General features: G+C 42.9%; 2 protein-coding genes across 28 annotated transcripts; both read left to right on the top strand.

The window, feature by feature from the left end:
• The first annotated feature begins 311 nt into the window (after window positions 1–311).
• On the top strand, window positions 312–27,777 carry alg6 (ALG6 alpha-1,3-glucosyltransferase). Of its 2 annotated transcripts, XM_052462544.1 has the most exons (15): window positions 312–518; window positions 846–930; window positions 1,034–1,123; window positions 1,269–1,357; window positions 5,383–5,465; window positions 5,625–5,689; window positions 8,984–9,169; window positions 16,323–16,458; window positions 19,064–19,149; window positions 21,942–22,026; window positions 22,110–22,180; window positions 23,558–23,626; window positions 25,370–25,562; window positions 27,179–27,397; window positions 27,435–27,777. In XM_052462544.1, the coding sequence occupies exons 1-14, from the start codon at window positions 437–439 to the stop codon at window positions 27,380–27,382; spliced, it is 1,524 nt and encodes a 507-aa protein (XP_052318504.1). In that variant the 5' UTR covers window positions 312–436; the 3' UTR covers window positions 27,383–27,397; window positions 27,435–27,777. The 2 variants fall into 2 exon arrangements, with proteins under 2 accessions (XP_052318504.1, XP_035642710.1); XM_035786817.2 differs by having other exon boundaries at window positions 27,179–27,777.
• On the top strand, window positions 9,190–12,937 carry LOC127907366 (toxin B-like). 26 transcript variants are annotated; one of them, XM_052462601.1, is made up of 6 exons: window positions 9,190–10,582; window positions 10,941–11,240; window positions 11,720–11,839; window positions 12,313–12,372; window positions 12,492–12,611; window positions 12,786–12,937. In XM_052462601.1, the coding sequence occupies exons 1-6, from the start codon at window positions 10,302–10,304 to the stop codon at window positions 12,892–12,894; spliced, it is 990 nt and encodes a 329-aa protein (XP_052318561.1). In that variant the 5' UTR covers window positions 9,190–10,301; the 3' UTR covers window positions 12,895–12,937. The 26 variants fall into 26 exon arrangements, 12 of the variants coding, with proteins under 12 accessions (XP_052318561.1, XP_052318567.1, XP_052318576.1 ...); XM_052462607.1 differs by lacking the exon at window positions 12,313–12,372 and adding an exon at window positions 12,193–12,252; XM_052462616.1 differs by lacking the exons at window positions 12,313–12,372; window positions 12,492–12,611 and adding an exon at window positions 11,241–11,480 and having other exon boundaries at window positions 10,941–11,000; window positions 11,780–11,945; window positions 12,712–12,937.
• Window positions 27,778–27,786: the final 9 nt, after the last annotated feature.

Raw genomic sequence — 27,786 nt, 5'->3', positions numbered from 1 at the left:
AATGGGTCCTCTATGGGGACAGCCGAAGAAACCTTTTAGGTTCTAGATAACACCTTTTTCTAAGAGTGTATTGGTTTGCCTACTTGTGGAACAACTGGTTCCTTCAATGTCCAAATCACATATTTGAACAAATAGCCAAAGTAGCTAAATCCTTCACTATCAATCTTCTTTCCGTCACTATTTGTGCATATTGACATATAATGTGATAATGTCGGTTTCGGTTTATTCTGCTTTTGATTGAAATCGAATATTCTCTATCGCCAGCATCATCGAGCTCTGACCAAAAAAGAACCGAGTTACCACGATACGTCATCAACCGGCGCCTGCGCTGACGTGTTCAGGAAGTGTAAACAACAATCCTGCACGGAAGCTGCAACGTGCATCGAGAATAATAGCATTTCGTTGCCAATAATAAAGCTGTTGTATAGTATCGGTCATGGAGAATTGGAGCCTTGTGTCCATTTGTGTTTTGTTCGGTCTTACGGCAAGATGGGCTGTATCCTTGAACTCTTATTCAGGTAGGAAGTGGACCGTAGCTAGCTAGCTTTATGCTAATGTTGCACCTGCATGGCTCACTGACAGCCCCCTGTTTCATAGCTACATAGATAGCTAGAAGTCCTAGCCAGCTTGCATTGTAAACTGGTCAAATTGTTGATTTTGAGTGGTAAAATGCAACCGGTATTTTGGTGAAATGATTATGCACATTAGCTTGCTAGAGACATAAACACGAGTCTGCTTACGAGCTAGCCACTGTTCAGGACTGTAATCTCGTTCTCTGCATATTTCATATAGCTGGCTAGCTATTATTATTCAGCAGCATTTTTACCCATTCCTCTTATTTTCAGGGGCAGGCAAACCACCCATGTTCGGGGACTACGAAGCTCAAAGGCACTGGCAAGAAGTGACATACAATCTGCCTGTTCATGAATGGTTGGTCTATGCAGCTGTCTATGGTCCTGTCTTGCATCTTTGTGTGTTTTATAAAGTTTCTAAGCAATAGTTAGGATAACTTAATGTTGTTTTCATCCTTCAGGTACTTCAACACTACAGACAACAACCTAAACTACTGGGGTTTGGACTATCCCCCTCTCACAGCCTACCACAGCCTGCTCTGTGCATATGTGTAAGTCTGAGGGCACACACACAAACATCAGGATCATGGGTTTGATTTCCGCTGGTGCCACCGTATGAAAATGTATGCACACAGTACTGCAATATATATTATGAATGTTATCATTATTATATTACTTTGTTGTGCTTTCCTGCAGGGCCAAGCTGATAAACCCAGACTGGGTGGAGTTGCATGCGTCTCGAGGTCATGAAAGCTATGGACATAAGTTGTTTATGAGAGCCACAGGTAAGACTGCTGACAGACAGGTTAAAGAACAGTACACATTAACACTACTGAAATACAGGTTTAAGAACAGTAAACATCAACACAACTGAAATACAGGTTTAAGAACAGTACACATCAACACTACTGACGGACGGGTTAAAAAACAGTACACATCAACACTGCTCACAGACAGGTTAAAGAACAGTACACATCAACACTGCTCACAGACAGGTTAAAGAACAGTACACATCAACACAACTGACAGACAGGTTAAAGAACAGTACACATCAACACTGCTCACAGACAGGTTAAAGAACAGTACACATCAACACAACTGACAGACAGGTTAAAGAACAGTACACATCAACACAACTGACAGAAAGGTTAAAGAACAGTACACATCAGCACTGCTCACAGACAGGTTAAAGAACAGTACACATCAACACAACTGACAGACAGGTTAAAGAACAGTACACATCAACACAACTGACAGACAGGTTAAAGAACAGTACACATCAACACAACTGACAGACAGGTTAAAGAACAGTACACATCAACACAACTGACAGACAGGTTAAAGAACAGTACACATCAACACTGCTCACAGACAGGTTAAAGAACAGTACACATCAACACAACTGACAGACAGGTTAAAGAACAGTACACATCAACACAACTGACAGACAGGTTAAAGAACAGTACACATCAACACTGCTCACAGACAGGTTAAAGAACAGTACACATCAACACAACTGACAGACAGGTTAAAGAACAGTACACATCAACACAACTGACAGACAGGTTAAAGAACAGTACACATCAACACAACTGACAGACAGGTTAAAGAACAGTACACATCAACACAACTGACAGACAGGTTAAAGAACAGTACACATCAACACAACTGACAGACAGGTTAAAGAACAGTACACATCAACACTGCTCACAGACAGGTTAAAGAACAGTACACATCAACACAACTGACAGACAGGTTAAAGAACAGTACACATCAACACAACTGACAGACAGGTTAAAGAACAGTACACATCAACACAACTGACAGACAGGTTAAAGAACAGTACACATCAACACAACTGACAGACAGGTTAAAGAACAGTACACATCAACATAACTGACAGACAGGTTAAAGAACAGTACACATCAACACAACTGACAGACAGGTTAAAGAACAGTACACATCAACACAACTGACAGACAGGTTAAAGAACAGTACACATCAACACAACTGACAGACAGGTTAAAGAACAGTACACATCAACACAACTGACAGACAGGTTAAAGAACAGTACACATCAACACAACTGACAGACAGGTTAAAGAACAGTACACATCAACACAACTGACAGACAGGTTAAAGAACAGTACACATCAACACAACTGACAGACAGGTTAAAGAACAGTACACATCAACACAACTGACAGACAGGTTAAAGAACAGTACACATTAACACAACTGACAGACAGGTTAAAGAACAGTACACATCAACACTGCTCACAGACAGGTTAAAGAACAGTACACATCAACACTGCTCACAGACCGGTTAAAGAACAGTACACATCAACACAACTGACAGACAGGTTAAAGAACAGTACACATCAACACTGCTCACAGACAGGTTAAAGAACAGTACACATCAACACAACTGACAGACAGGTTAAAGAACAGTACACATCAACACTGCTCACAGACAGGTTAAAGAACAGTACACATCAACACTGCTCACAGACAGGTTAAAGAACAGTACACATCAACACAACTGACAGACAGGTTAAAGAACAGTACACATCAACACAACTGACAGACAGGTTAAAGAACAGTACACATCAACACAACTGACAGACAGGTTAAAGAACAGTACACATCAACATAACTGACAGACAGGTTAAAGAACAGTACACATCAACACAACTGACAGACAGGTTAAAGAACAGTACACATCAACACAACTGACAGACAGGTTAAAGAACAGTACACATCAACACAACTGACAGACAGGTTAAAGAACAGTACACATCAACACAACTGACAGACAGGTTAAAGAACAGTACACATCAACACAACTGACAGACAGGTTAAAGAACAGTACACATCAACACAACTGACAGACAGGTTAAAGAACAGTACACATCAACACAACTGACAGACAGGTTAAAGAACAGTACACATCAACACAACTGACAGACAGGTTAAAAACAGTACACATCAACACAACTGACAGACAGGTTAAAGAACAGTACACATCAACACAACTGACAGACCGGTTAAAGAACAGTACACATCAACACAACTGACAGACAGGTTAAAGAACAGTACACATTAACACAACTGACAGACAGGTTAAAGAACAGTACACATCAACACTGCTCACAGACAGGTTAAAGAACAGTACACATCAACACTGCTCACAGACAGGTTAAAGAACAGTACACATCAACACAACTGACAGACAGGTTAAAGAACAGTACACATCAACACAACTGACAGACAGGTTAAAGAACAGTACACATCAACACAACTGACAGACAGGTTAAAGAACAGTACACATTAACACAACTGACAGACAGGTTAAAGAACAGTACACATCAACACTGCTCACAGACAGGTTAAAGAACAGTACACATCAACACAACTGACAGACAGGTTAAAGAACAGTACACATCAACACTGCTCACAGACAGGTTAAAGAACAGTACACATCAACACTGCTCACAGACAGGTTAAAGAACAGTACACATCAACACAACTGACAGACAGGTTAAAGAACAGTACACATCAACACAACTGACAGACAGGTTAAAGAACAGTACACATCAACACTACTGACAGACAGGTTAAAGAACAGTACACATCAACACAACTGACAGACAGGTTAAAGAACAGTACACATCAACACAACTGACAGACAGGTTAAAGAACAGTACACATCAACACAACTGACAGACAGGTTAAAGAACAGTACACATCAACACAACTGACAGACAGGTTAAAGAACAGTACACATCAACACAACTGACAGACAGGTTAAAGAACAGTACACATCAACACAACTGACAGACAGGTTAAAGAACAGTACACATCAACACAACTGACAGACAGGTTAAAGAACAGTACACATCAACACAACTGACAGACAGGTTAAAGAACAGTACACATCAACACAACTGACAGACAGGTTAAAAAACAGTACACATCAACACAACTGACAGACAGGTTAAAGAACAGTACACATCAACACAACTGACAGACCGGTTAAAGAACAGTACACATCAACACAACTGACAGACAGGTTAAAGAACAGTACACATTAACACAACTGACAGACAGGTTAAAGAACAGTACACATCAACACTGCTCACAGACAGGTTAAAGAACAGTACACATCAACACTACTGACAGACAGGTTAAAGAACAGTACACATCAACACTGCTCACAGACAGGTTAAAGAACAGTACACATCAACACAACTGACAGACAGGTTAAAGAACAGTACACATCAACACTGCTCACAGACAGGTTAAAGAACAGTACACATCAACACTGCTCACAGACCGGTTAAAGAACAGTACACATCAACACAACTGACAGACAGGTTAAAGAACAGTACACATCAACACAACTGACAGACAGGTTAAAGAACAGTACACATCAACACTGCTCACAGACAGGTTAAAGAACAGTACACATCAACACTGCTCACAGACAGGTTAAAGAACAGTACACATCAACACTACTGACAGACAGGTTAAAGAACAGTACACATCAACACTACTGACAGACAGGTTAAAGAACAGTACACATCAACACTACTGACAGACAGGTTAAAGAACAGTACACATTAACACTACTGACAGACAGGTTAAAGAACAGTACACATTAACACTACTGACAGCCAGTTTAAATAATAGTACAGGTTAAAGAACCCCCCCACCACCCGCACGGACTGTTGGTTGAGTGACGAGCATCACATAGGAGTGAGACACCAACGCAGAGGGTGTGGGACTGAATATATGTATCTTTGCTCAGTTCTTGTTGCAGATCTGCTGATATACATTCCTGCTGTTGTTCTTTACAGTTTTTACCTCAGTGAAGGATCAAACAAAAAGAAGGTATGTCAGACTTCTGACATTTACATTCCCTCTATTTGATTTATAACTCAAAATAAGTGCAGTCTCAGTTTTGAGAATTACAAAAACAAAGATACTGTATTAGATAGGCATTACCTGCCCGTCTCACTATAATGTGTGTTGTGTTCTCTTCTTGCCTAGGTCTGCACAGTCCTCTGTATCCTGCTCTATCCAGGCCTTATTCTAATCGACTACGGGCATTTCCAGTATCCTTAAAAAACCCAAGCTGTTTCTATCACTAGATCATATTATTCTTATGTCAAAATCATGACCATCTCTTGTCATCCCAGGTGCTGTGCATTCGGAAAGTATTCAGACCCCTTTACTTTTTCCAAATTTTGTTTTGCGTTACAGCCTTATTCTAAAAATGATTAAATACACATTTTTCATGAAATCTACACATAATAACCCATAATGACAAAGCTAAAACAGGTTTAGAATTTTTAGCAAATTTATTACCAAAAAATAATAATACCCTATTTACATAAGTATTCAGACCCTTTGCTATGAGACTCGAAATTGAGCTCAGGTGCATCCTGTTTCCATTGATCATCCTTGAGATGTTTCTACAACTTGTTAGGAGTCCACCTGTGGTAAATTCAATTGGTTGGACATGATTTGGAAAGGCACACACCTGTCTATATAAGGTCCCACAGTTGACATTGCATGACAGAGCAAAAATCAAGCCATGAGGTCGAAGGAATTGTCCATAAATCTGGGAAAGGGTACCAAAAAAAATTCTGCAGCATTGAAGGTTCCCAAGAACACAGTGGCCTCCATCATTCTTAAATGGAAGAAGTTTGGATTCACCAAGACTCTTCCTAGACCTGGCCGCCCTGCCAAACTGAGCAATCAGGGGAGAAGGGCCTTGGTCAGGGAGGTGACCAAGAACCCGATGGTCACTCTGACAAAGCTCCAGAGTTCCTCTGTGGAGATGGGAGAACCTTCCAGAAGGACAACCATCTCTGCAGCCCTCCACCAATGAGGCCTTTATGATAGAGTGGCCAGACGGAAGCCACTCCTCAGTAAAAAGCACATGACAGCCCGCTTGGAGTTTGTCAAAAGGCACTTAAGGACTCAGATCATGAGAAACAAGATTCTCTGGTCTGATGAAACCAAGATTGAATTATTTGGCCTGAATGCCAAGCGTCACGTCTGGAGGAAACCTGGCACCATCCCTACGGTGAAGCATGGTGGTGGCAGCATCATGCTGTGCGTATGTTTTTCAGTGGCAGGGACTAGGAGACTAGTCAGAATTGAGGGAAAGATGAACGGAGCAAAGTAGAAGAGAGATCCTTGATGAAAATCTGCTCCAGAGCGCTCAGGACCTCAGACTGGGGCGAAGGTTCACCTTCCAACAGGACAACGACCCTAAGCACACAGCCAATACAATGCAGGCTTCAAGTCTCTGAAGGTTTTTGAGTGGCCCAGCCAGAGCTCAGATTTGAACCTGATCAAACATCTCTGGAGAGACCTGAAAATAGCTGTGGAGAGACGCTCCCCATTCAACCCAACAGAGCTTGATAGGATCTTCAGAGAAGAATGGGAGAAACTCCCCAAATACAGGTGTGCCAAGCTTGTAGCGTCATACCCAAGAAGATTCGAGGCTGTGATCGCTGCCAAAGGTGCTTCAACAAAGTACTGAATAAAGGGTCTGAATACTTGTAAATGTTATATTTCAGTTTTTTTTTAAATGTTAAAATAATTGTTTTTGCTTTGTCATTATGGGGTATTGTATGTACACTGCTCAAAAAAATAAAGGGAACACTTAAACAAACACAATGTAACTCCAAGTCAATCACACTTCTGTGAAATCAAACTGTCCACTTAGGAAGCAACACTGATTGACAATAAATTTCACATGCTGTTGTGCAAATGGAATAGACAACAGGTGGAAATTATAGGCAATTAGCCAGACACCCCCAATAAAGGAGTGATTCTGCAGGTGGTGACCACAGACCACTTTTCTCAGTTCCTATGCTTCCTGGCTGATGTTTTCACTCTAGTGGTAGCATGAGACGGAGTCTACAACCCACACAAGTGGCTCAGGTAGTGCAGCTCATCCAGGATGGCACATCAATGCGAGCTGTGGCAAGAAGGTTTGCTGTGTCTGTCAGCGTAGTGTCCAGAGCATGGAGGCGCTACCAGGAGACAGGCCAGTACATCAGGAGACGTGGAGGAGGCCGTAGGAGGGCAACAACCCAGCAGCAGTACCGCTACCTCCGCCTTTGTGCAAGGAGGAGTACTGCCAGAGCCCTGCAAAAGGACCTCCAGCAGGCCACATATGTGCATGTGTCTGCTCAAACGGTCAGAAACAGACTCCATGAGGGTGGTATGAGGACCCGACGTCCACAGGTGGGGGTTGTGCTTACAGCCCAACACCGTGCAGGTTTGGCATTTGCCAGAGAACACCAAGATTGGAAAATTCGCCACTGGCGCCCTGTGCTCTTCACAGATGAAAGCAGGTTCACACTGAGTACATGTGAGAGTCTGGAGACCCCGTGGAGAACGTTCTGCTGCCTGCAACATCCTCCAGCATGACCGGTTTGGCGGTGGGTCAGTCATGGTGTGGGGTGGCATTTCTTTTGGGGGCAGCACAGCCCATGTGCTCGCCAGAGGTAGCCTGACTGCCATTAGGTACCGAGATGAGATCCTCAGACCCATTGTGAGACCATATGCTGGTGCAGTTGGCCCTGGGTTCCTCCTAATGAAAGACAATGCTAGACCTCATGTGGCTGGAGTGTGTCAGCAGTTCCTGCAAGAGGAAGGCATTGATGCTATGGACTGGCCCGCCCGTTCCCCAGACCTGAATCCAATTGAGCACATCTGGGACATCATGTCTCGCTCCATCCACCAACGCCATGTTGCACCTCAGACTGTCCAGGAGTTGGCGGATGCTTTAGTCCAGGTCTGGGAGGAGATCCCTCAGGAGACCATCCGCCACCTCATCAGGAGCATGCCTAGGGGTTGTAGGGAGGTCATACAGGCACGTGGAGGCCACACACACTTCTGAGCCACATTTTGACTTGTTTTAAGGACATTACATCAAAGTTGGATCAGCCTGTAGTGTGGTTTTCCACTTTAATTTTGAGTGTGACTCCAAATCCAGACCTCCATGGGTTGATAAATTTGATTTCCATTGATCATTTGTGTGATTTTGTTGTCAGCACATTCAACTTTGTAAAGAAAAAAGTATTTAATAAGAATATTTAATTCATTCAGATCTAGGATGTGTTATTTTTTTGAGCAGTGTATATTGATGAAGGAAAGAAATCTGTAATTTATTTTAGAATAAGGCTGTAATGAAAGAAAATGTGGAAAATGTCATGGGGTCTGAAAATATTTTCAGAAAGCACTTTATGTTCAGCCTGTGTGAATATAAATGAGATGAATCATGGTAGAAGCAGTTTGATTGGAGACCAGGATTTGTATGAATGAGGCATAGCAGAGCATCCGGTAACAGTACCATCATGACTATGTATTCTTTAACTGGGCGTCAGATATAACAGTATAAGCCTGGGGCTGGCCCTATGGGGTGTGGCGGTTCTGGGTCTGGGCTGGGACGTGCTGGGCTCTCTGGCCTTCGTCCTGTCCCTCAACTACAAACAGATGGAGCTCTACCACTCCCTACCCTTCTTCTGCTACTTACTGGGCAAGTGTTTCAAGCAGGGCCTGGCAGGCCGAGGGTGAGTTAGCTGACTTAGACTTATACCCCTGGCTAAGAGGGTTTGTTTGAATGGGACTGAGTGTGTGGCGAGATGATATACAGTGGGGTCCGAAATTATTGACACCCCTGATAAAGATGAGCAAATATGACTGTATAAAATATATAAATTAGAAAAATACTGAACTATATTGTATGCTGAAAACAATTGGGAATATATATTATTTTTTACTAATACAATTGCTCACAGAGGTAGGGGTCAAAATTGACACCCATTTTCAATACCTTACCTTGTGAGGATAACCACACTGAGCCTTTTTAAAAATGTTTTATGAGCCGGAGAACCCGCTGGGAGGGATATGTGTGGCCAAGAGCTCAATTTTCATGTCATCTGACCAAAGAACTGGTTCCAATCCAAGTGCCAATGCCCTTTAGCAAACTCCAGGCGTTTACATTTGTTGGACGACATGAAAATAGAGCTCTTTGGCCACACACAGTAGTGGTGGATTTGGTGTCAAAATTACAATGTATGAGCAGAAAATAACACCATAACTACTGTAAAATATGGTGGTGGATCTTTAGTCCTGGGGCCTTTAAGGTCAACAGCATCATGAACGTTACCCAGTATCAGGACATTTCAGCCAAAAACTTGGTTGTCTCTGCCATGACTTGTCCACAAGTGGATCTTCCAGCAAGACAATAACCCCAAACATACATCAAAATCCCCAAATAAATGGTCAATTGACCACAAAATCAACATTTTGCAATGGCTATTTCAGTCTCCAGACTTGAACCCCATTGAAAACCTGTGGTTTGTTTCAAGTTTTAATGTCACATGCACAAGTACTGTGAAATGCCTTTCTTGCTAACCCAAAACCCAACATTGCAATAATCAATAACAATGTATTACTAGAAAACAATAACAAGAGAAATAAGAGTAAGAAATATGAAAGAGTCAGTGAGTGAGCATACTACAAACAGGAAATATTTAAAAAGTCAGTTCCAATACCATATATACAGGTTCAGATTCAGGGATACTGGAGTGATGGAAGTAGATATATATAGGGGGAAGGTGACTATATACAGGTTCAGGGATACTGGAGTGATAGAGGTAGATATATAGAGGGGTAAGGTGACTATATACAGGTTCAGGGATGCAAGTAGATATGTATAGGGGTAAGATGACTATATACAGGTTCAGGGATACTGGAGTGATGGAAGTAGATATGTATAGGGGTAAGGTGACTATATACAGGTTCAGGGATACTGGAGTGATAGAGGTAGATATGTATAGGGTTAAGGTGACTATAAACAGGTTCAGGGATACTGGAGTGATGGAAGTAGATATGTATAGGGGTAAGGTGACTATATACAGGTTCAGGGATACTGGAGTGATGGAAGTAGATATGTATAGGGGTAAGATGACTATATACAGGTTCAGGGATACTGGAGTGATGGAAGTAGATATGTATAGGGTTAAGGTGACTATATACAGGTTCAGGGATACTGGAGTGATGGAAGTAGATATGTATAGGGGTAAGGTGACTATATACAGGTTCAGGGATACTGGAGTGATGGAAGTAGATATGTATAGGGGAAGGTGACTATATACAGGTTCAGGGATACTGGAGTGATGGAAGTAGATATGTATAGGGGGAAGGTGACTATATACAGGTTCAGGGATACTGGAGTGATGGAAGTAGATGTGTATAGGGGTAAGGTGACTATATACAGGTTCAGGGATACTGGAGTGATGGAGGTAGATGTGTATGGGGTAAGGTGACTATATACAGGTTCAGGGATACTGGAGTGATGGAAGTAGATATGTATAGGGGTAAGATGACTATATACAGGTTCAGGGATACTGGAGTGATGGAAGTAGATATGTATAGGGGGAAGGTGACTATATACAGGTTCAGGGATACTGGAGTGATGGAAGTAGATATGTATAGGGGTAAGGTGACTATATACAGGTTCAGGGATACTGGAGTGATGGAAGTAGATATGTATAGGGGTAAGGTGACTATATACAGGTTCAGGGATACTGGAGTGATGGAAGTAGATATGTATAGGGGGAAGGTGACTATATACAGGTTCAGGGATACTGGAGTGATGGAAGTAGATATGTATAGGGGTAAGATGACTATATACAGGTTCAGGGATACTGGAGTGATGGAAGTAGATATGTATAGGGGTAAGATGACTATATACAGGTTCAGGGATACTGGAGTGATGGAAGTAGATATGTATAGGGGTAAGATGACTATATACAGGTTCAGGGATACTGGAGTGATGGAAGTAGATATGTATAGGGGTAAGATGACTATATACAGGTTCAGGGATACTGGAGTGATGGAGGTAGATGTGTATGGGGTAAGGTGACTATATACAGGTTCAGGGATACTGGAGTGATGGAAGTAGATATGTATAGGGGTAAGGTGACTATATACAGGTTCAGGGATACTGGAGTGATGGAAGTAGATAAGTATAGGGGTAAGGTGACTATATACAGGTTCAGGGATACTGGAGTGATGGAAGTAGATATGTATAGGGTTAAGGTGACTATAAACAGGTTCAGGGATACTGGAGTGATGGAAGTAGATATGTATAGGGGTAAGGTGACTATATACAGGTTCAGGGATACTGGAGTGATGGAAGTAGATATGTATAGGGGTAAGATGACTATATACAGGTTCAGGGATACTGGAGTGATGGAAGTAGATATGTATAGGGTTAAGGTGACTATATACAGGTTCAGGGATACTGGAGTGATGGAAGTAGATATGTATAGGGGTAAGGTGACTATATACAGGTTCAGGGATACTGGAGTGATGGAAGTAGATATGTATAGGGGAAGGTGACTATATACAGGTTCAGGGATACTGGAGTGATGGAAGTAGATATGTATAGGGGAAGGTGACTATATACAGGTTCAGGGATACTGGAGTGATGGAGTAGATGTGTATAGGGGTAAGATGACTATATAGGTTCAGGGATACTGGAGTGATGGGTAGATATGTATAGGGGGAAGGTGACTATATACAGGTTCAGGGATACTGGAGTGATGGAAGTAGATATGTATAGGGGTAAGATGACTATATACAGGTTCAGGGATACTGGAGTGATGGAAGTAGATATGTATAGGGGGAAGGTGACTATATACAGGTTCAGGGATACTGGAGTGATGGAAGTAGATATGTATAGGGGTAAGATGACTATATACAGGTTCAGGGATACTGGAGTGATGGAAGTAGATATGTATAGGGCTAAGATGACTATATACAGGTTCAGGGATACTGGAGTGATGGAGGTAGATGTGTATGGGGTAAGGTGACTATATACAGGTTCAGGGATACTGGAGTGATGGAAGTAGATATGTATAGGGGTAAGATGACTATATACAGGTTCAGGGATACTGGAGTGATGGAAGTAGATATGTATAGGGGGAAGGTGACTATATACAGGTTCAGGGATACTGGAGTGATGGAAGTAGATATGTATAGGGGCAAGGTGAGTATATACAGGTTTACTGGAGTGATGGAAGTAGATATGTATAGGGGTAAGATGACTATATACAGGTTCAGGGATACTGGAGTGATGGAAGTAGATATGTATAGGGGTAAGATGACTATATACAGGTTCAGGGATACTGGAGTGATGGAAGTAGATATGTATAGGGGTAAGATGACTATATACAGGTTCAGGGATACTGGAGTGATGGAGGTAGATGTGTATGGGGTAAGGTGACTATATACAGGTTCAGGGATACTGGAGTGATGGAAGTAGATATGTATAGGGGTAAGGTGACTATATACAGGTTCAGGGATACTGGAGTGATGGAAGTAGATGTGTATAGGGGGAAGGTGACTATATACAGGTTCAGGGATACTGGAGTGATGTAGGTAGATGTGTATGGGGTAAGGTGACTATATACAGGTTCAGGGATACTGGAGTGATGGAAGTAGATATGTATAGGGGTAAGGTGACTATATACAGGTTCAGGGATACTGGAGTGATGGAAGTAGATATGTATAGGGGGAAGGTGACTATATACAGGTTCAGGGATACTGGAGTGATGGAAGTAGATATGTATAGGGGTAAGGTGACTATATACAGGTTCAGGGATACTGGAGTGATGGAAGTAGATACAGTGGGGAAAAAAATATTTAGTCAGCCACCAATTGTGCAAGTTCTCCCACTTAAAAAGATAAGAGAGGCCTTTAATTTTCATCTTTGGGTACACTTCAACTATGACAGACAAAATGAGGGAAAAAATCCAGAAAATCACATTGTAGGATTTTCAATTAATTTATTTGCAAATTATGGTGGAAAATAAGTATTTGGTCAATAACAAAAGTTTATCTCAATACTTTGTTATATACATTTACATTTAAGTCATTTAGCAGACGCTCTTATCCAGAGCGACTTACAAATTGGTGCATTCACCTTATGACATCCAGTGGAACAGCCACTTTACAATAGTGCATCTAAATCTTTTAAGGGGGTGAGAAGGATTACTTTATCCTATCCTAGGTATTCCTTAAAGAGGTGGGGTTTCAGGTGTCTCCGGAAGGTGGTGATTGACTCCGCTGTCCTGGCGTCGTGAGGGAGTTTGTTCCACCATTGGGGAGCCAGAGCAGCGAACAGTTTATATACCCTTTGTTGGCAATGACAGAGGTCAAACATTTTCTGTTTTCTGTCTTCACACACTGTTGCTGGTATTTTGGCCCATTCCTCCATGCAGATCTCCTCTAGAGCAGTGATGTTTTGGGGCTGTTGCTGGGCAACACGGACTTTCAACTCTCACATGGAATCGTGTAGTAACCAAACAAGTGTTAAACAAATCAATCTATTTTATATTTGAGATTCTTCAAAGTAGCCACCCTTTGCCTTGATGACAGCTTTGCACACTCTTGGCATTCTCTCAACCAGCTTCATGAGGTAGTCTCATGGAATACATTTCAATTAAAAGTTCATCTGTGGAATTTCTTTCCTTCTTAATGCATTTGAGCCAATCAGTTGTGTTGTGACAAGGTAGGGTTGGTATACAGAAGATAGCGTTATTTGGTAAAAGACCAAGTTCATTGTTATGGCATGAACAGCTCAAATAAGCAAAGAGAAACGACAGTCCATTGTTACTTTAAGACATGAACGTCAGTCAATCAAACTCATGAAAGTTTCTTCAAGTGCAGTCGCAATAATGATCAAGCGCTATGATGAAACTGGCTCTCAAGAGGACCGCCACAGGAAAGGAAGACCCAGAGTTACCTCTGCTGCAGAGGATAAGTTCATTAGAGTTACCAACCTCAGAAATTGCAGCTCGAATAAATGTTTCACAGAGTTGAAGTAACAGACACATCAACCTTTCAGGGCAGACTTTGTGAATCAGGCCTTCATGGTCGGATTGCTGCAAAGAAACCACTACTAAAGAACACCAATAAGAAGAAGGGACTTGCTTGGGTCAAGAACATGAGCAATGGACATGAATTAGACCGGTGGAAATCTGTCCTCACAAAAACACTGGCAGGTTTTTGTGAGAGACAGAGTAGGTGAATGGATTATCTCCGCATGTGTGGTTCCCACCGTGAAGCATGGAGGAGGCGTGATGGTGCTTTGCTGGTGACACTGTTGGTGAGTTCTTTAGAATTCAAGGCACACTTAACCAGCATGGCTACCACAGTATTCTGCAGCGATACGCCATCCCATCTCCAGTGGGACTATCATTTGTTTTTCAACAGGACAAAACACACCTCCAGGCTATTTGACTAAGAAGGAGAGTGATGGAGTGCTGCATCAGATGACCTGGCCTCCACAATCACTTGACCTCAACCCAATTGAGATGGTTTGGGATGAGTTGGACCGCAGAGTGCAGGAAAAGCAGCCAACAAGTGCTCAGCATATTTGGGAACTCCTTCAAGACTGTTGGAAAAGCATTCCAGGTGAAGCTGGTTGAGAGAATGCCAAGAGTGTGCAAAGCTCTCAAGGCAAAGGGTGGCTACTTTGAAGAATTTTGATTTGTTTAACACTTTTTTGGTTACATGATTCCATATGTGTTTTTTCATAGTTTTAATGTGTTCACTATTATTAGACAATGTAGAAAATAGTAAAAATAAAGAAAAACCATTGAATGAGTAGGTATGTCAACTTTTGACTGGTACTGTATGTGCATATTATGTGTGAGTCAGAAGATGGAGTGTGTGTATGTGTGTGTGTGTGTGTAGGGCCCTGTGAGTGTGCATAGAATGCAAATATGGAGATAAAAGGTCAATAAAGATACAAGGTGAACTCGGTCTGTGAATTGAAGAGGGCAGTCCATAAGCGCAGATAAAGGATATCAAGGAAGTATTATGTATGGAGGAATGGTCTAAGATCCCTCCCAAAAGCATTAAACATCAGATTATATTATATTCATCATTCACTGAATCAGCATGATTGTTTTTAAAGTAATACCCAGAATCAATCATTTTCTGTCGCCTGTGGACAAAACATGGAAAGGGCTATGCAGACGTTTCTGAAATGCAAATCAATATTTAATTTCAGAATTGGTTAAAATTAGGTTAGGGTCAGGATTAAGGGTTGGGTTTAGGCTACAGTTAACGCTAGTCGGTTTGCAAGCCAGAAAAGTCTGTATAGCCCTTCCCACAAAACATGGCCCCATAAAGTAGCCTACATTTTCTCCAAAACAGAGTAGCAGAGTTACTGAGGCGAGCCAATCAGATTGGATGACTGTTTCTAGTGTCCCCACATTTGTTTATCTAGTAACAATGTACCAAGGGCTAATGGATAGCTAGATTAGATGGGCAGGGGATGATATGTCCAGATGACATTATGGCCATGCCCAAGCTCCTCGGCTGTTCCTGTGTGTGCAACTTTACCGCCACACAGCTACTACAGCTGACCTACTGTGAAAGACTTTTAGCTGACGCATGGTTTTCCCAACATATATTGACTAACTTGGGATGTGGATAGTTCCACTCACAGCTGTTGTAATGTGAGATTCAGCCAATTAATACTGTTTACAATATGAATGATCATGTTTCACTGCTTTACAGTACATATCAACGTAGCCAGTTTTGGGTATCTTAGACCGTGTGTTAGTTTACGTTTTGGGTATTTGACCGTTTCAAAGGTTCAGTGTACTTTATCATTTGTTTTCTCATCCACCACCCACCCAGGCTATTCCTGCTAGTCAAGATCGCTGTAACAGTCCTGGTGACCTTTGCCCTCTGCTGGCTGCCCTTCCTGTCTGACCCTGGCCAGATCCTGCAGGTGCTGCACCGCCTTTTCCCTGTGGGGCGAGGCCTATTCGAGGTACGTACAAAAAGGTTTCAGTATTCAAGGCAATTAGTCATACTATCAAGTCAAGTGGTTTCCCTAACATTCTGCGACGTGAGTCACCTAAAGCTTGTAGAATGTTCTGGAGACCAACAGAGTAACCCAAACCAGATTCTCCACCCACAGCCCAATTTTGAGAGACCACATTATCTGCCAAGTCAAAATCAGTTGGTGTTAGAAAGATGAGGAGGTTTATGGTAGTCAACAAAGTGCTGCCCTCGTAGACAGGAGTGGTATGCTGCGCCTCCTGTTCTTCACAGCCTACATGCTCTTACAGACACACACACACACACAACCTGCTACCCTCCATCAATTCCTCTGTGCTTAGCCAATTGGAAATGGATCTCCTGCAGGATCAAAGAAAACAGAGGAATAAAATGGTGAAAGGTCAGAAGATCAGGTTTGCTCTATCTGTGGGGGGGTCGTAGTGACTGGGGGGGGGTAAAGATAAATCTAACACATTTACTGCCAGGGTATTTTCAGCACATCATTGCGGGGCCATGTTTTAGCCGTGTGATGCATGGTTCGGTGCCAAGGGCCAACACTATGCGTGTCAGAGTGCATCCATTCGTTGTGCAAAACGTTGGCAGCTAAACTGCTGCGTCCTTGAAAAGTGAACTTACACGGGTGTATGTACACACAGCAAGGCCACACAGGAGGAGAGGTGCAGAGGGGGGAAATGAAAAACTGATGGACAGTGATGGCTCACACTGGGGACATTAGTTAGAACATATTGAAAGCATGTCACGGTTGAGCTGCTGAGGTAACACTGTTACAGGGGCGGTGTAGAGGTGGTTGGCAGCTCAGAGGCCAAGGCCAGCTGCTCTAGTTTTGGAAGCCTGCCCTGTGCCCTGCACCCATTCCCCAAGGTGCAGTGATGTGAGAAGTAATTGAAAATTAAACAGTAAGCCTTGTGCAGTCTCTTGTCACAAGGAAACAGAATCAATAAAATGTATTTTCTGGTACTGTCCAACGGTGGCTCGCTTTTGGAGTCAGGTCCAGGAATGGTTGTTATGTCATAATACCAGGGTTCCGATGGACCTGCAAACTGTAAACCACGATCAGTCAATGGGATATATCATTATAATCTTGGGTAAAGTATTTAACTGTAGGGCAATATTGGTAGAAATCTTACAATACCCCACCCAAAAAGGCTATGTGATGTTGGTCATGCTGGCAGTATGCCTGACAGTTATTTATTTATGAAATGATACAAACATAATACACAAAGTGTGGGTGACTCTATACCCCGTGGTGCGAGGGTCTCCAGGAGAAGCCTGCCTGAACTAATTGTGAAATTGTGCACGTAAGCAGAAGCCGGACGGGGACAAGCAGACAGGGCGAGAAGGGGTGGTGGGGAAGGTTGAGGGGGTGAGGAGGGTAAGTTGTATGTTTACCCACCACGCAGCACTCTGACCGCCTGTTTTCCTGCTTCACAAAAATGGCACCAAATGCTGCAGCCTATGAAATTCCAAGCTGGTTTATAGGTGAAGAGTGACGCCATCGGCACTTACCCACATTTGCAGCCGAACCCCAGGTTCCTGTGTAGCCCTCAGCCGAGGCGGCATTGGAGGACATTCCGATAGGGTCGTTATTTGGGGGGCTACAGGGGGTGTGTTTGAGGAGAGATGGGGGCTCGACGTCTGCAGGACGGACAGCCTGCTGACTGGGCCTGTCTGTAACCTCCACACACACACACAGCTGTGCTCTGAGCAGCTGTAGCAAGCCCAGTGGACCGCATAGAAATTCACCCTATAGAAAAGACCACACTATTACGAGACATGATTAGACTACAGTGATCTATGCATTGTATATCTACTTTGTGTCATATCACAGCCAGTAGAAGCAGCAGGGGGTCTTAACATCTGATCTCAGAACAACTGCTAAGGTCTTAAATCACATTAATTACACGGTCAGTCCTCCGTCCTCCATTTCCTGCTAGCTACCCCAACCGCAAAGACCGTCGTTAAGGCTGACAGTTTGGATCTGTTTCCCAATGTTTATAACTATGATTTGGGTGGTGTGGTGGGTGGACACACTGTGACAGTGTTCTTCTATGGGGTGGTCTGAATGTGCCGAAGTATGCAGAAATTATCGTAATGTGATTATCTCTGAACATTTAACCCTGTGTCCCCAAGTTTACAGAAAGTGCATAGCTTCTAGTGACATCCCGTTCCATATGGCCTGACAGGCGATATATGAGGCTGGTAATACCTTCCAAAGCGCTCCTGTACAAATACAATGGAATGCAAAGAAGGAATTCTTATTGCACTTTCAGTTGGGAAATGATTACTTGGAGCAATGCCACTTATTAGCCTTCTCTTCAAAACCGAATGCTTTTTAAAGCAGCGTACTGGCATACCATATGTGGTTTTCTAAATTTGAAACCCTTGTAATGAGTTTTATAACTCATTTAAATGATTCACATCGATAATAAACACTTCACTAATAATAAGGAATATGATCAACCTATTGGTTCTGCATCGTTATAGGAAGTGAGCTATGAAACGTATTTATTTTCTTATTAAAAAGTGTGTGTGTGTTGACAGGATAGTGTGTTGACAGGATAGTGTGTTGACAGGATAAAGTGGCCAACACGTGGTGCAGCTTGAATGTCCTGATAAAGATCAAGACCATCCTGTCCACTGATACCCAGCTCTACTTCAGGTAATCCCCCTCTCACTCTCCATCTCACGCTCTCCATCTCATGCTCTCTTGCAGAGTGAAAACAAGATTATCCCTTGAACACTGAGATACTGATCACTACCAGCTGCTATGGGCAATCTGACAACTATTGGAAATCTGCTGATGAGATTTCAGATTTGGAATGTCAGTAGAAACTATTTGAACCATTTCCGCTTGAGAAACAGCAGTTAGCTAACTTCTCTGTGTTGACATGAGGTGTTATTTCAGTCAAAGCTGATTTTCCTCCAAGGTCCTTATGAATGAGAAGATGCTACACAGACAGTCAGTCATAGAACCCTTCTCATGTTGTCATGGTGGTACGTGCTTGAATAACCTATGGGGCTATATTTAGGGGTGCTGTGTGCATTCTGCACAGGATGGACACGTTTCTGCCCGACTGTTAAGACCAGGATTTAACTTGGACTTCTAAGACTGTAGTGTATTTAAAACAAATTAAAACACTAGAGCTTTTTGTCCATGGGTGAATATAGACATGTTTTAGGGGAGGGATACCTTGCTGTAGAATGTGTCATAAAACAATGGATCACTCCTTGTTACAATAGAAGTGGACTACTGGATCATGTATTTATGTATATGCTTGTTACTACTACGTTTCTGTAAAATGTCTCAACAGAAATGTCATGATGGATCACCTGTGGGACATTATCTGGGAACTGTATCCTAAAATCACCATGGCCCTCCCCACCTCCCTAGCACACCCCTCTTGCCCCATGTTGGGGGTCCCGATACCCCTCTCCCCAGGGGCCCTTTAGGCCTGATACAGCTGCCCTACCCTACCCCTTCAGTCAGAGTGGAGGTACCTCCCTGGCCCCCCTCCTTTCCTGTGTCTCTATCCCCTGTGAGTGACAATTGAAGGGTTAGACTAATGTTGGGGTGCCCTAAGCGGAGACAGTGTTTGGTACATTTCCCACATACAGTGGGGAGAACAAGTATTTGATACACTGACGATTTTGCAGGTTTTCCTACTTACAAAGCATGTAGAGGTCTGTAATTTTTATCATCGGTACACTTCCAACTGTGAGAGACGGAATCTAAAACAAAAATCCAGAAAATCACATTGTATGGTTTTTAAGTAATTAATTGGCATTTTATTGCATGACATAAGTATTTGATCACCTACCAACCAGTAAGAATTCCAGCTCTCACAGACCTGTTAGTTTTTCTTTAAGAAGCCCTTCTCCACTCATTACCTGTATTAACTGCACCTGTTTGAACTCGTTACCTGTATAAAAGACACCTGTCCACACAATCAATCAAACAGACTCCAACCTCTCCACAATGGCCAAGACCAGAGAGCTGTGTAAGGACATCAGGGATAGAATTGTAGACCTGCACAAGGCTGGGATGGGCTACAGGACAATAGGCAAGCAGCTTGGTGAGAAGGCAACAACTGTTGGCGCAATTATTAGAAAATGGAAGAAGTTCAAGATGACGGTCAATCACCCTCGGTCTGGGGCTCCATGCAAGATCTCACCTCGTGGGGCATCAATGATCATGAGGAAGGTGAGGGATCAGCCCAGAACTACACTGCAGGACCTGGTCAATGACCTGAAGAGAGCTGGGACCACAGTCTCAAAGAAAACCATTAGTAACACACTACGCTGTCATGGATTAAAATCCTGCAGCGCACACAAGGTCCCCCTGCTCAAGCCAGTGCATGTCCAGGCCCGTCTGAAGTTTGCCAATGACCATGTGGATGATCCAGAGGAGGAATGGAATAAGGTCATGTGGTCTGATGAGACAAAAATAGAACTTTTTGGTCTAAACTCCACTCACTGTGCTTGGAGGAAGAAGAAGGATGAGTACAACCCCAAGAACACCATCCCAACCGTGAAGCATGGAGGTGGAAACATCATTCTTTGTGGATGCTTTTCTGCAAAGGGGACAGGACGACTGCACCGTATTGATGGGAGGATGGATGGGGCCATGTATCGTGAGATCTTGGCCAACAACCTCCTCAGTAAGAGCATTGAAGATGGGTCGTGGCTGGGTCTTCCAGCATGACAACGACCCGAAACACACAGCCAGGGCAACTAAGGAGTGGCTCCGTAAGAAGCATCTCAAGGTCCTGGAGTGGCCTAGACAGTCTCCAGACCTGAACCCAATAGAAAATCTTTGGATGTAGCTGAAAGTCCATATTGCCTAGCGACAGCCTCGAAACCTGAAGGATCTGGAGAAGGTCTATGGAGGAGTGGGCCAAAATCCCTGCTGCAGTGTGTGCAAACCTGGTCAAGAACTACAGGAAAGGTCTGATCTCTGTAATTGCAAACAAAGGTTTCTGTACCAAATAAGTGTGTGTAACCTTTTCTGTCTGCCTCTAGGCCAGTCTGCCTTCTGCATTTCTGATGTATCAAATACTTATGTAATGCAATAAAATGCCAATTAATTACTTAAAAATCATACAATGTGAGTTTCAGGATTTTTGTTTTAGATTCCGTCTCTCACAGTTGAAGTGTACCTATGATAAAAATTAGACCTCTACATGCTTTTTAAGTAGGAAACACTGACGATTTTGCAGGTTATCAAATACTTGTTCTCCCCACTGTAGCTGGGGTCTTATGGTTTGACCATGCTGGGTTAAAACAAGCCGGCAGCAGAGCAGCCGCAAGGTTCAGTTTAACCCCGAGGGTTAGGTTTCAGGGCTGGGCCATTCACTGTTTGGTCAGATTGATCATCGTTGATAGATTACATAATTATTCTGTTTTTGTTTTGTGATAGATTACATAATTATTCTGTTTTTGTTTTGTTTTCAGTTTGACCACCACTCTCCTGGCTATCCTACCTTCGTCTATAAAACTTTTGATGAAACCTACATTGTGGCAGTTCAAACTTGCCTTGGTAAGTGAGTATTTTTGTACAGTTTACTGATGTTTGATAACAGAGAATGATGTAATGCCAACCTGTGTAAAATGTCATTTCAGGTCAACTCCTCTCTGGCATTCTTCCTCTTCTCCTTTCAAGTCCATGAGAAATCAATCCTCCTGCCTGCCTTGTGAGTAGAGGGGAGGATTAGGAGTGTGTGTTCGCATGCGTGTGTGCCTTCCTGCCTGCGGTTCCTAATAATTTACCTCACCGACTGCAGTGCAGTATATAAAAAGCAACAGGCAGCTGTAATCGCTAGGCTATCTAGGTTTTACTGCGCTGTGGGATTTGGTTACAGATTTTGCTGATCTTTTCATCTAAATTAGGCTGATTGTTGCTTTATTAACTATTGAGATATATCTCCCACATGTCTGTCCCTGAATCAATCAGTAATGCATGTCAGGGCTTAGGGAGGAACGCCAGACTGTGGAGAAAAGGAGGAGGGCATTGTTTGTGGTGAATCAATTATTGGGACTATAGGAATGGGTGTAACTGGACATACAAACAGGAGTTGGAACCAGTTCAGGGAACAGAAATCTTTTTTTTTGTTGGAATTGTTGGAACACAATTATACCTGGGAATGAAAGGGATCTATGCTGTTCTGGAACCGAACTTTAATTTTAAAAGCATAGGAACCTTTTAACGTTCTTTCATGTTCCGGGCATTTTGTGGGGGTCCCACGAGGCACCTATGCAAAGCCTTTACACACAAGCTTGTTAGCTAGCTCTGGTCCAACGGTAAGCCAACTCTTGGAAGTCCAAAGACATTAAAAGTTCCTCCGTAGAATCTGCTACTCCATAGGTATAATTCTGTGAGCCTAATTCAGATAATGCATGTCATCAAAAGATGCCCAGCGCTTCAAGCCAAGCCTCCTCCTCCACCTTCTCCCCACCCGCAAAATTTTATTTGCATATCGTGTCATACACTTGTCTGTCCATCGCGCATCTAAACAGCCATAGCCGAGACAGCTGATAGCACCCATGCAGGCTAAAACAACTATATATTTCCTGCTCCATAGCAAGCTGCTCTATTCGCAGTGATTTGTGAAGTAATTGAATGTCAAGCTAATGTAAAAAGGAATTATATAAACCGGTATTTTTTTTTGGTTCGACCGGTCAAGAACTTTATTTTGGAACAGTGGAACGAAACAGAAAAAATAATGCTTCTGTTCAGAACGAAACGATTGAAAAACAATTTTGCTTCAAACCACTGCACGCAAAGAGTACTTCTGTAATTAGAAGCCCGGGGAGCGATGGGCTGTGTCTGAAGGTACCCTATTCCTTATATGGTGCACTACTTCTGACCCATGTTGTTTGTTGTTAAATAAAGTGTGTATAATTTAAGTGTGTGTAACCTTTTCTGCCTGCCTGCTACTGAATGACCTCCTTCTTGTCTTTCTGCCTCTAGGCCAGTCTGCCTGCTACTGAATCACCTCCCTCTTGTCTTTCTGCCTCTAGGCCAGTCTGCCTACTACTGAATGACCGCCCTCTTGTCTTTCTGCCTCTAGGCCAGTCTGCCTGCTACTGAATGACCTTCCTCTGCCAGCCATCTGGTTTCTACAGGCTTCCACCTTCAGGTAGGAAGCTACAGTAGGGGAAACTATGGTGAACCAATAATAACAGACCAGGTTAAGGGTCATACAGTGGGGCAAAAAAGTATTTAGTCAGCCACCAATTGTGCAAGTTCTCCCACTTAAAAAGATGAGAGAGGCCTGTAATTTATCATAGGTACACTTCAACTATGACAGACAAAATTAGAAAAAAATCCAGAAAATCACATTGTAGGATTTTTTATGAATTTATTTGCAAATTATGGTGGAAAATAAGTATTTGGTCACCTACAAACAAGCAAGATTTCTGGCTCTCACAGACCTGTAACTTCTTCTTTGAGGCTCCTCTGTCCTCCACTCGTTACCTGTATTAATGGCACCTGTTTGAACTTGTTATCAGTATAAAAGACACCTGTCCACAACCTCAAACAGTCACACTCCAAACTCCACTATGACCAAAAGTATGTGGACACTTGCTATAACAGCCTCCACGCTTCTGGGAAGGCTTTCCACTAGATGTTGGAACATTTCTGAAGGAACTTGCTTCCATCCAGCCACAAGAGCATTAGTGAGGTCAGGCGATTAGGCCTGGCTTGCAGTCGGCATTCCAATTCATCCCAAAGGTGTTTGATGGGGTTGAGGTATTGGCTCTGTGCAGGCCAGTCAAGGTCTTTCACACCAATCTCTGACGAACCATTTCTGTCTGGACCTCGCTTTGTGCACGGGGAATTGTCATGCTGAAACAGGAAAGGGCCTTCCCAAAAAACTGTTACTAGAAAGTTGGAAGCACAGAATCGTCTAGAATGTCAGCGTATACTGTAGTGTTAAGATTCCTCTTCACTGGAACTAAGGGGCCTAGCTCAAACCATGAAAGACAGGCCCAGACCATTCCTCCACCAAACTTAACAGATTTGTCCATCGGCCTGCTGGATGGTGAAGCGTCATTCATTACCCCAGAGAAGGCATTTTCAGTGCTACTCCAGAGTCCAATGGCGGCGAGCTTTACACCACTCCAGTCGACATTGCGCATGATCTTAGGCTTGTGTGCGACTGCTTGGCCATGGAAACCCATTTCATGAAGCTCCCGACAAACTGTTATTGTGCTGACGTTGCTTCCAGAGGCAGTTTGGAACTTGGTAGTGACTGTTGTAACCGAGGACAGACTATTTTTTACGCGCTTTCAGCACTCGGTGGTCCCGTTCTGTGAGCTTGTGTGGTCTACCACTTCGAGGCTGAGCCATTGCTGCTCCTAGACGTTTCCACTTCACAATAACAGCACTTAGTCATGGCCATAAGTTTTGAGAATGACACAAATATTAATATCCACAAAGTTGGCTGTTTCAGTGTCTTTAGATATTTTTTGTCAGATGTTACTACTTTTGTAAAACGTGATAGTTTATTTTGAATACATTTGCAAAAATGTTTAAAAAAAAAACCAACATTTTGCTTTGTTATTATGGGCTATTGTGTGTAGATTGAGGGGGGAAAAACAATAATACATTTTAGAATAAGGCTGTATACGTCAAATGTTTTGGAAAAAGTCAAGGGGTCTGAATACACTGTATATAGTGTACATCTTATTTGGGTAAATTGAAGACATAGTTTCATAATTTAGTCAAATGGTTGCTTAAGCAGTTATTATAATTTTTTTTGTGTTTTGCCAATGAATAGATGGGGTTTTGTTGGATTTAAGTAGTCCTTAGTACAGCTGTGTTTGAGGCTACATTGTTCTTGTACTCTCTCCCTCCCCGTCCTCCCCTCCCTCTGCAGCATGCTGCCGTTGTTTCTGAAGGATGGCCTGTTGGTGCCGTACGTGGTCACCTCCCTGGCCTTCCTGTTCTTCTCCATCTACCTGCTCTCAGCCCTTGAGCACTGCTCAGAGGACAAGCTGCGTCTGGGGCCCTACCGCCGCCTTCTCATCTGCATGCCCCGCATGGACCTCGGCAGAGTCACCAAGTGGAAAGTAAGTGTGGCCTGGTGGTGTAAACAAATTCCCTTTCACATTGCACTACCCCATATGCCTGTCATCATTTATTCATAGCAAGAAATGTATCAGATTGCAAAGCAAACTCTTTATTTGGATAGTACATCTGTAGATGCTCTACAGACTAATCAGTAACATTTCAACTAACCCTCGCCGTTATCCTAACCATAACCCTTATCAACAGATCGTATGAGGATGAAAAATCCAGACTATCCAAATAAAGTGTGACCCAGTTTGCTTTACCAGGAAGATAGTTGCAATATTGTCTGTCTAGTTACATTTACCTTGCACACGTAAGTAGGGAGATGAGCTCATTTAGATTTTATGACCATTTTATATACACAAAGTCAAGACTTTCCATTGTGGTCCTCTATTAACTGGCAATCAGGTTGTTGTCAGAGTGATTTCATAGCTGCCTGTCTCTATGGCTGGTGTTTCTAATAGTCTTAAGTGGTATCTACATCCAGGAGCACGGCGGCTCTAACCTGAATGGCATCAGCGTGAGAAGATATGGATATCTCTCCAACTGTATAAATAAAGATCATGTGCCACTGTACTGTAAGCTGTGTAGGCTGTCTGGGATGGGAAAGAGGATACCTAGTCATTTGCACAACTGAATACATTCAACCGAAATGTGTGCTTAGGGAGCAGTTGTTGTTGGGGGTTAACTTCCTTGCTCAAGGGCAGATTTTTCCACCTTGCCGGCTCTGGGATTCAAACCAGCAACCTTTCAGTTAATGGCCCAATGCGCTTAACCGTGAGGCTAACTGCCAGATGAAAGTCACTGCCAGGCCCCAAGTATTATTTATCACTTATTTAAGTTACAGGCATCTCTGAAGTGCCTGGCCCCGGCCAGCTCTGCACCCTCCCCTCCTTTAGTGACATATGGGCAGGGGGATCCCAAATAGCACCCTATTCCCTATATACTGCACTACTTTTGACCAGAGGCCTCATAGGGCTCTACATAGAGAATAGGATGGGCCCTGGTCAAAAGTAGTGCACTCTATAGGGTATGGGATGGGGACGTAGCCAGACACCGCCACCAGACAGAGCTGTGTGAGATCAGAAGGAAGGTGTCTTTTTATAGAGTCATTAACACAGGTTTGCTTAGATACATTTATTTACACAAGAGGCGTAAATAAGGAGGCCCGGTGATGGGGCTAGGGTTTCATGGGGTTGGTCTCATACGGAGGTGCTTACGACACCTACCCTCACTGATCCCTGGGTCCGCAGGTCCCAAATAGACATGTTCATGTTGATCCTGCTACTAACACTGTTTGCCTTTCCGTTCTGGACGCACCGGTCAGGACTAAAATAAACGTCAGCTTGTGATGAGGGATGGTCATGTGAGGTCTAAAAAAAATGTTTTTCAGTCTGGTCTAGTTTGAATAGTTATGACTTGGGCCAAGGAAATACTTGAATTATCTATTTAGATTAGCTTAATTTATCAATTTGAATCCCTTGTCAAATTTACTTTCTGATTTGACTGGAATTTATATCGAATTTTGAGCCCCACTTCTGGGCTGAGGGGGGGGGGGACTTGGCTCAACTCCCTTGAAAAAGAATGAACTGAACTCTGTCCATCTCTCCTGCAGTTCTATTTCTCCATCACGGCTATGGCTGGTTTGAGCTTTATGAGCGTGGCTTTGGCCCCTCCGGATCAGCTGCCTGATTTGTTTCCCCTCCTGGTGTCTGTGTTCTCCTACCTACACTTCCTGGGCCTCCTCCTCTACTTCAACATTGTCCAGATAGCCGAGCCACCACAATCTGTGAGGAAGAACCAGAAGAAAAGTAACTGAGTAATCATTAGGGAGGTAGGGACCAGATGATAACTGAGTAATCATTAGGGAGGTAGGGACCAGATGATAACTGAGTAATTATGAGGGTGGAAAAAAACAGAACTGGGTGGTCACCACCCAACAGAAAAACTAACTTAGCACAGTGCTTCAGTCAATTAGCAATAAGGCCCATGGACCAACTACCAGTCTAGGGCCAATCATTTAGATTCTTTATTCTCTAGAGAACCCTCCTGTCAATATGAATGGTTGCTGTTTTGTCAATGCCTAATTATGTACATCAAGCATGATTATTTTTTACTTTACTGTTTTGCAATATTTTCAAATGTATGTAACAGCATTACATTTATTTTGTACCAATAGAGTATTTGTCTTAAAATAAAATCACCTGATATGAATTCTTGAAT

This window comes from Oncorhynchus keta, chromosome 1, assembly GCF_023373465.1.
Source record: "Oncorhynchus keta strain PuntledgeMale-10-30-2019 chromosome 1, Oket_V2, whole genome shotgun sequence".
NCBI classification, from domain to species: Eukaryota; Metazoa; Chordata; class Actinopteri; order Salmoniformes; family Salmonidae; genus Oncorhynchus; species Oncorhynchus keta.
This window is presented reverse-complemented; position numbering and strand designations above follow the sequence as displayed.